Raw genomic sequence first — 9,136 nt, 5'->3', positions numbered from 1 at the left:
GAGGTGGGCGCGGCCGCTCGGAGCTTTGCGATTGGCTGAGGCCGGGCACGCGTCGGAGCGCGGGGGCGGTGAGCGACACGTGGGCGGGAGGCGGGAGAGGGGCCCGGGACCGCAGGTGGGGACACGTGGGGACGCGACGGGACGGGCTGGGCTGGGGAGTGCCGGGTAATGCAGAGCCGACATAAGCCGTGCAGAGCCGAGCCGCAGGTGTGCTGGGGTTGTGCCATGCTGGGCCGAGCCTGGGGTGTGCCGAGCTGTGCCATGCCGTGCAGACAACGGCAAGGAAATTGGTGAAGGGTCTGGAGCTCAAGTCTTATGTGGAGTGGCTGAGGGAGCTGGGAGTGTTTAACCTGGAGAAAAGGCTCGGGGGGACCTTATCGCTGTCTACAACTACCTTTGAAATGAGGTTGTAGCCAGGTGGGAGTGGGCCTGTTCTCCCAGACAACCAGCGACAGGACGAGAGGCTATAGTCGGAAGCTGTGACAGGGGAGGTTTAGGTTGGACATTAGTAAGAACTTCTTTACAGAAGGGTGATTAGTTACTGGAAAGGATTGCCGAGGGAGGTGGTGGAGTCATAATCCCTGCAGGTGTTTAAGGAAAGACTGAACATGGCACTTGGTGCCATGCTGTAATTGCCATGGTGGTCATAGGTTTGGTCTCAGATGATCTCAGAAGTATTTTCCTGCCTAGTTAATTCTGTGATTCTGCAGTGCCAGGGCAGTGCAGAGCAGCATTAGAGGGGTGTGCAGGATAGTGCCATGGGGGGCACAGCACAGTGTGGGGGTGCTGTGCTCTGCACACACGGGGGCTGCAGAGTAGTGCCCCTGTAGGAGTACCTGCTCGGCAGCCTCGTGGAGGGTTGAGCTGTACAGGTTGAGCCCTACAGTGCTGTTCACCACCATACCACCCTGAGGAGGGGGTGCCAGGTGCTGTGGGGTGCAGCACAGGTGGGGCAACCCCAGGCAAGCAGGGTGATGTGTCAAGGAGCAGCCTGACTGCAGTGTTCTGCTGACAGCAGGAGTGCAGGGGCCTCCGGGGCTCAGGGCTGCTGAAAGTCCAATTGTCCTGTTAAACATAAACCTGCCATGGCTCTCACCTAACTGACTGCCCCTGTCGCCGTGGCAGGCGTGTGCTCAGTGAGCAAGCGAGACGGGATCCTACTGAGCAGCCTTTTCTCCCTGCCCAGACCTACGCCAAAATGGCCACCATTTCCCTTGGCTTCAACATCGACTCCCCACGCTGGGACCAGAGCACCTTTGTGGGGCGCCTGAAGCATTTCTTCAACATCACTGACCCTCGCACAGTGCTGGTGCCGGAGGACGAGCTGGACCGGGCCAAGGCCCTAGTGGAGGGCTGCAGGTGAGGGGCAGGGGTACATATGGGACAGGTGCCATCCCTGTGTTCATGGCCATCCCAACCACTGTGCAGTGTTGCAGGAGGATGGAGGCAGTTGTTCCCAAGCAGGTTTGCTGTGATGTAACATCTGTTTGAGGTAGTTTTGGGGGCTTTCCCAGGCTTCTCCCAGGAGACTCAAGCTGTGACATGCATCCTTCTCAGGAGATGTTTCCCCTGCCTTTCATGTGGTGCCCAGAGCTCTGTGCCTCGGCTGGTGGGTCTGTGCAGCTTTCCCTGACAGGCTTTGGGTTTGCAGGGCCGGGGTGGTGCCACCAGGAAGCAGCCAGGAGCAGCTGCTCTATGCCAAGAAGCTGTACGACTCAGCCTTCCACCCTGACAGCGGTGAGAAGATGAACTTCATTGGGAGGATGTCCTTCCAGGTGCCAGGGGGCATGGCCATCACTGGTTGCATGCTCCAGTTCTATCGGTAAGCTCCTGGGTACACCAGGTTGGAGACACAGCCCTGACAGCCCCCAGCCCCTTTCAGGTCCCCGGTGGCCAGAGCACAGCCAGCCTGCCTCCTCTGGGGCTGAGTGCTGCCCAAGGCATGCCCCTGGCCGCTGTGCATGTCTGTGTCCTGTGGTCAAGCTCAATATTTCTGGGCTCTGTCCCCAGCACCCAGCCTGTGGTAGAAGCATCACAGACCTCCCTGGCATGGCTGGGGATGGTCTCACCTCACCCTGAGCTCAGCTGAGCTCTTCCCAGAGCCCCTGTTAATGATTAATGCAACCAAATCCTACTTGGCTCCTGCTCTTGTTCTGTGGCCCATAGCAGTCTTTGGAACTGAGGACCAAATGTGCCCCGAGGCCAGGCTGCTTCAGCATCCCCAGCCCCTGCTGACAGCTCCGTGCATTTCCCTTCTCCACTCCCCTGCATTCCAATGCATGCTTAGACCCACACCTCCCTGTGTCCCTTCCTGCCCCAGGTGTCCCTGAGACACCCAGGCACCCTCATTCCCCAGAGCCCCTTCTGTCCCCATGTGTCCCCTCCTTGCTGCTCGCTTTGACAAAGGCTTATCTCAGCCCAGCAGAGGATGGCTGCCACTCTGCTGAGAGCTGTTTCTCCCACCCCTGCCCATGTGCCTTGCAGGATTGCCCCCCCGCCCCCCCCTTCCTATGCTCCCCAGGGCAACCAGAACTCCTGGCATCACTTCCCAGCTCTGCCACTGGCTTATCACTTTGCCACAGTTCCTCAGTTTCCCTTTGGAGACAACATGATGAGTGGATTGCAGACATCTTGGCTGTCTCCCTGCTAAGCCTGGCCATGGGCACAGGCCAGGTATTCCTGACAGCCCTCAGGTGCTCTCCCGGTCCGTTCCCTCCACAGGACAGTGCCTGCCGTGGTTTTCTGGCAGTGGGTGAACCAGTCATTCAATGCCTTTGTCAACTACACCAACCGCAATGCTGCCTCCCCCATCTCTCTGAGGTGAGCAGGCCCCACAGGATGCAGTGTGTCTGTTTGATGCACCCCTGGATGCCCTGTAAAGACCCCTATGCAGAGTCTTGGGCACAGAATGAACAGGGCTGAGTCAGAGTTGGTGATTCTGTTGTCTCCTTTCTTTGAAATCACGGTCCAGGCAAATCGGGGTGGCTTATGTCACAGCCACCGGTGCAGCCCTGGCCACTGCAGTGGGACTCAACCTCTACACCAAGGTATGCCAGGCCAGGGCCAGCTGGGGCAGCTGGGCACATCCTGCTCTCCTGTGCTGATGCCAGCCTGTTTCCCACAGCGAGCCCCCCCCTTGCTGGCCCGTTGGGTCCCCTTTGCAGCTGTGGCTGCTGCCAACTGTGTCAATATCCCCATGATGCGGCAACAGTAAGTGTCATACGTGGCTGGGGTGCTTGAGGGACCCAGCTCCCCTCCAAAGGCAAGCTGGTGGCAGCCAGGCTCCTGGGCTGCCTGGTCTCCCTGCCTTGGATTCCCATCCTGGGAGCTGGAGGGAGGTGAACTGGGGTCCGTGCATTTGCAGCGCTGTATCTGTGGTGGAGGGTGCTGGGTGGGATGGCTCAGCCTCCACCTAGAGCAGGAGGGGGATTTTTGGCTGAGGATGGCTCTTCTGGAATCTGTGCTGGAAGATCCCTCAGACTCAAGGATCTCCTGCATGTCATGGGAGAGCCCCAGTCCATGATATCCTGATGCTGGGACACCCCAGTTGGGGTCCTTGTGGTGACCTGTGTGTGCTGCTCGGGGTTCCCCACAAGTCAGGGCACAAGGAGCTCAGGTGCTCTGTGAGAGACTGTCCCCTTGCTCAGCTGCGTATCCCAGGCAGTGTCTGTCCCTAGCACGGCCAGATCGTGCTCGCAGCTGTGCCCTGAAGATGGCAGCATCGGCTGGGTTGGGGACCGCGGTGCCCCGGGGTGCTGGAGCCCCGTGGCCTGGGGGCATCCGGGGCTGCTGTGCATGGAGGACTCCCCTGGCACCTCCTCACCCCGTTGCTGTTTCCTTCCTCATGCTTTCCCGGCCATCCCGTCCTCCACTTACGGCTGCCTGTCCTCTTCAGGGAGATCATCAACGGGATCACAGTGACAGATGAGAACAACAACGAGCTCGGCCGCTCCAGGGTGAGTCTGGAGATGGGGATATGGGTTGGGGCATGGCGCTGCCAGGGCTCACCTGCTGATTTTGCTTGCAGAGGGCAGCAGTGAAGGGCATTGCACAGGTTGTGCTCTCCAGGATCACCATGGCAGCACCGGGCATGAGTGAGTGTGGGGCAGGAGGGTGCACAACTGAACTGGGGACTCTCCGGGACCCACCTCCTTGCCCTCCCTTGCTTCAGTGTCCTTCATGAAGAAGAGGGAGGGTGGCCCTGCATCCCAAATGGCATTTGCTCTCCTCATCCAGCCACCCCATCAGAGGCCCCCAAGCCCCCAGCCCACTCCATGCCAAACCACAGCCTGGGAGACAGGGGGTGCTCCTTTGGCAGTTTGGCCCCACAAGGATGCATCTCGTGCTCTCTAGCCCTAGCCCCTCACCCTGCAGCCTGGCACCCCCTCTCTTCCTGAGACCCTTGACATGCTTCAAGCCCAGAAGGACAGGAGCATGAGGAACACAGACCATGCTGCCCGGGTGATGGATGTGTGGGGGTCTTGTGTCAGGTCCTTGCTGTCAGCAAACACCCAGCAGCCCCCAGCATAACTAGCTGTTGCCATGGCCTCCAGGTGGATGGTCCTGCTGGGACAGTCCTGCAGGCTGGCTAGTAGGATAGCTGTTCTGGGATCTGGGCTGACCTTTGCTCTCTGTACCTAGTTATTTTGCCCATCATCATGGAGCGGCTGGAGAAATTCACCTTTATGCAGGTGAGTGCATGTTTCTCCTGCCAGTGGGTTCCAGCCCCAGCCGTGCTTCCCAGCTGCTGCTACGCTGGGGATCAAATGGGGAGTTTCAGAGCTTGTTTTGCTCCCTACTTCAGTCATTGATACACCAATGGCTTCTCAAGTGACATGGGGAGGCTATGGGAGGGTTGTCAGGGTTTGTGGTGCACACCAGAGGTGTTGGGTATTCAGCACTATTGAGGGGAGAAGTCTGCCCACCCTGTGAGTGGGTCTTGTGGTGAGGCCAGGGACTCATTCCTGGCTCTTCTCTTGCAGCGGATCCGGGTTCTCCATGGGCCTCTGCAGGTGCTGCTCTGCGGGGGCTTGTAAGTATCTCACTGCTCAATTGCCTGTGAGTGCCTGGCTCCAAAGAGATGCTTGAAAAAACACCACTTTCCCAGAAGGGATTGGAAACCTGCTTGCCTTTCAGCTTGGGCTTTCCCCAGTTATTGAGAGTCATGGGGTGTGAGCAGCACCTCTTGGGCTGAAACCCCTGTGGCTGGAGGGCAAACCAGCTGGGATCCCCAAGACTAATGCTCTGCTCTTCTCTGTCCCACAGCCTCCTGTTCATGGTGCCAGCAGCCTGCGCCCTCTTCCCCCAGCGATGGTACCTGTTTCACTGCTTCCCTCTCCTGCATGGGATCTCGGGAGCCTTCTTTCTCACCTAGCTCTTCTCTGCCCATTCCAGGAGAAGCATGATGGGCACCCACCCTTCAACCCAAGGCAGTGCCTGCCTGTACACGCTGGTGCCCAGGGCAGCAGGAGAGCATATGGCTCCCCTGTGCTGGGAGCAACAGGACACCCAGCTCCATTGGCAGCTCTCTGCCTTCCAGGACTGGGATGGAAGGGTGGTGGGTCTTGCCATGAGCCTGCAAGATCCCAGGGACTGCAGAGGACCTTGAATGCCAATGGGGTGGCAGGGTGGCTTGACTGGTGGCTGGGGAGGAGGATCATGGCTCTCAGTGTGTATCCCCCTCTTTCCACAGCTCCCTTGCACTGGCTGACCTTGAGGTGGAGCTGCGTGACAGTATCATGGCCAAGCACGGGGACAAAGTGCCATACGTCTATTTTAACAAAGGACTGTGAATGGAGACTACCTCAGGAGCCATCGCACCCCTCTGGCCTCCTGCCACCACCAATCCCATGTCGCCTGAGCAGGGTCAGAGGCACAGCCCAGCACAATCCAGCCCAGATCTGCTCCCCCACCCAGCACCTTCTCTGCAGCCTTCTTCCACTGTAGAATCAGGATCTGACTCTCTATATCCAGCTTGCAGAACTTTGGCTTGTCCTGAGCCATCCCCGTCTGCTGCTGGCCATGTCTCATCCTTCCCATGTCCCTCTTGCCCTGAGGGATGCCTGTGCTTCCTGTGCCTTCCTTTGGCCCAGCCTGTCTGGGCCTCACGGGGTTTGGCCCCATGAGGCATGAGGCTCTCTCCCTTGGGGCTCAGAGCACAGCTCTACCTCCAAAAGCAGATATCCTGCCATTGTACCAGCAACCAAACCACATTCCTGCCTTAAGCCACCACAGTAGCCTCTTCCCAAGAGCTGGATCATGTCTTGGCAGGTGTGAAGTGACCTCCTCTCCTGAACCATGAGAGTGACCATCCCAAAGTCCAGAGACCAATGCTTAGGCTATGCATTCCTTGCTCTCAGGTTCAGGTTTTATTCACTCTGTGTTCATCACAATCAAGGAAAGAAACAGCCAAATTGTTTTTAGCTCTAATTTTTTCATTCGTCTGAGCACTGTCACCCTTGTCCTGCATCTCTGACCCCCACAGCAGAACCATGAAACTGCAGCTTTAGAGGACAATTGTCTCTGTGTCCCCTTTGACATGAGGAAGAAGACACAGAAATCACAGAATTGTTAGGATTGGAAGGACCTCTGGAGGGCATCTATTCCAGCCCCCCTGCTGAGGCAGGGTCACTGGCAGCAGGTTACACAGGAATGTATCCAGGTGAGTTTTGAGTATCTCCAGAGAAGGAGACTCTACAACCTGCCTGGGCAGCCTGTTCCAGTTCTTTTCCACCCTCAATGTGAAGAATTTCTCCCTCATGTTGAGGTGGAACTTCTTGTGATTTAGTTTATGTTCTGTCACTGGGCACCACTGAAAAGAGCCTGGCACCGTGCCCTTGTCACCTGCCTTTGAGACATTTATATGCACAGATGAGATCCCTCTCAGTCTTCTCCAGACTGAACCAGCCTGGCTCTCACAGTCTCTCCTCAAAAGAGATGCTCCAAATCCCTCATCATCATTGTGGCCCTCCACTGAACACTCTCCAGCAGCACCTCTCTTTCTTGTCACAGAGCTGTCAAGGCATTAACTCAGGCTCTGAATAGCAGCACTACAAACAACAGAGGAAGGTTGAAAAATAAATGCATTGATTTTTGAAAAACAGGTGTGGGTTGTGCTTCTGGCTGATCTGTTTCTGGTTCTCTGGGCTGGGGTGGTACGTGGGTCTCATGCTTACCTTGGAAGGGAAAGGTGTGGACTTTGTGACCGACCGAGCATCAGGGTGAGTGTGAGCAAAGGGGCCAGGAGAAGGAGGAAGAGTGTAAGGGATGGCATGAGCTCTGAAACCCTTGGGCATTCAATGGCAGCACTCCCTAAGAGGTTCTTTGGGCTGCAAGTTCCCAGGGCAAGGAACAAAAGGTGATTGTGCTGTGCTCACAGTGACACTGATCCTCTTGTGGGGCCTGGGAGGATGACAGTGGCTGACCCTTCCTATACCCATGGGTGCTATTTATCTTCATGGCCAGGCAGAGTTTCATGATGCCATCTTGAGTCAGCCATGAGGCCTCTCCCACCCCAAAGGAGAGCAGCTTGAGTGTGCTGCAGCCCACTTTGGAAGAGAAAGGAGCCCAAGTCCTGGACTAAAGCCCCTGCTTTCAATCCGTTGCGTCCAGGCTCTTTGCTGATGAACATCCCTCGGTGGGACAAGCATGTTTCTAACAAAGCCATGTGACCTGCCTGCTCTGAGAGCCCCAAGGCCCAGCGGATGATCCGTGCTCCTCCCTTCAGTCAGGGATGTGTGTCAGATCTCTAGGGCAGCAGCATTCTCACATCAGCCACACGCCTGAGTAGAGACACATTACCCACTCTGCTCCTTCAGAGAGCGCAGCCAAACCCAAAAGGTACTTCTTGAAGTGCCAAGCTGCATCCACAGCAGGTTTGCTTCTGCCAAAGCTGAAACAGGCAAAGGATAACGTCTCCAACCATATGTAGTTACTGCTAGAAAGCTGTGAAAGAGCTCTGAAATAATTAATAGCAGAGCAGAAAGTAGGAAAACATGTTCAAACTTGTTTATCTGTTCCCTGAGCATTGTTAAAGCACAATTAAAGTAATAGATAAGCACATGAAATGAAACAGATGTCACTCCTGTTTGGAGTGGAAAGAAGCTACAAGGAGACATCTCTGCTCTCTGCTTTTCTTAAGCTCCTTAGCTCACACTGCTCTTGTCCTACACCCAAAACAGCTGTGAGGACTTTCAGAAAAGTACCTGTAGAAGTCTTTTGGGTCCAAGGTGCCTCTGGCCTGCTTGGGAGAATGGCGATGTTTGTAAAATGATATGCTGTAGCACCCAAAACCTGCCCTTCTCCTGTTCTTGCTGTTCACCCTTCCTGCCTTGGCAGTTTGGAAGGGTCCTGGCAGGGCAGGGAGCTGCCAGGGGCAGCAGCCAAATGAAGCTGAGCTTGGGACCATGGCAGCAAAGCCTCAGCTGTTTGGCCACTCCTTTTTTCCTGTTCCCAGCTGTACTAGAGGGGCAATGGAACACAGAGACCCCCTGAAGTGCTACTGCCATCTCGCATCAACTCTTCCCCTGCCCTGGGGAGTGGGACGTGGTGCAGTTTATTGCTTATGGACAGAGTAAGAGGTTTACTCTGGGCTTGTAGAACTGGCAAGCCATCCTCAAGACACACCTTCCCTCCCGCCTCCCTGAGCTTATAGCAGTGGATTCCCTCTTCAGATCAACATGGATTTATGCCAGCTGACAGTTCAGCTCAGCAGGGTTTCTGGGTTTCTAGGTTGTAGCTGGAATCTCCCCCCGAGGATTCTAGTCATCTCAACAGCTCATATCACTCTGGACATGGTCACTGCAGCTAGTGCCTGCCAGCCCTCCCCAAAACCACAGTAAGTCCACAGCCTGCCTTGGTCTCACCAGGGAGCAGAGGAGTTGCTGCCAAGCTGTGGCCAGCCTGGCCTCCATTTCCCATTGCAACAGGAAGGAAACCTCACTGCAAAGAGTCTGAGCCAGACGCATCCCTGCTTGGGAAGAGCAGCAAGTGTTAATTGCTCTCCAACAATGAGTCACACCTGATCTGGGCTTGTCCTGTGCTCCCGTGAACTCCATGCCTTCTCCCTGCTGTGCCTCTAATTTCAGGGCCGGCTGGGAACAGGAATAAAGCTCCTTCAATAACTGTGTGGCGGAAA

General features: G+C 56.2%; 1 protein-coding gene across 5 annotated transcripts; it reads left to right on the top strand.

Moving 5' to 3' along the window:
* Positions 1 to 140: 140 nt before the first annotated feature.
* Positions 141 to 7,097, top strand: SFXN2 (sideroflexin 2). 5 transcript variants are annotated; one of them, XM_066191011.1, is made up of 12 exons: positions 141 to 207; positions 1,187 to 1,359; positions 1,652 to 1,822; positions 2,722 to 2,820; positions 2,972 to 3,047; positions 3,125 to 3,210; positions 3,896 to 3,956; positions 4,028 to 4,094; positions 4,642 to 4,691; positions 4,983 to 5,032; positions 5,266 to 5,313; positions 5,693 to 7,097. In XM_066191011.1, the coding sequence occupies exons 1-12, from the start codon at positions 169 to 171 to the stop codon at positions 5,790 to 5,792; spliced, it is 1,020 nt and encodes a 339-aa protein (XP_066047108.1). In that variant the 5' UTR covers positions 141 to 168; the 3' UTR covers positions 5,793 to 7,097. The 5 variants fall into 5 exon arrangements, with proteins under 5 accessions (XP_066047108.1, XP_066047109.1, XP_066047112.1 ...); XM_066191015.1 differs by lacking the exon at positions 141 to 207 and adding an exon at positions 217 to 297; XM_066191014.1 differs by lacking the exon at positions 141 to 207 and adding an exon at positions 223 to 406.
* Positions 7,098 to 9,136: the final 2,039 nt, after the last annotated feature.

This window comes from Chamaea fasciata, unplaced genomic scaffold (assembly GCF_029207755.1).
Source record: "Chamaea fasciata isolate MVZ Bird 193981 ecotype frontalis unplaced genomic scaffold, bChaFas1.0.hap1 SCAF_9, whole genome shotgun sequence".
NCBI classification, from domain to species: Eukaryota; Metazoa; Chordata; class Aves; order Passeriformes; family Sylviidae; genus Chamaea; species Chamaea fasciata.
This window is presented reverse-complemented; position numbering and strand designations above follow the sequence as displayed.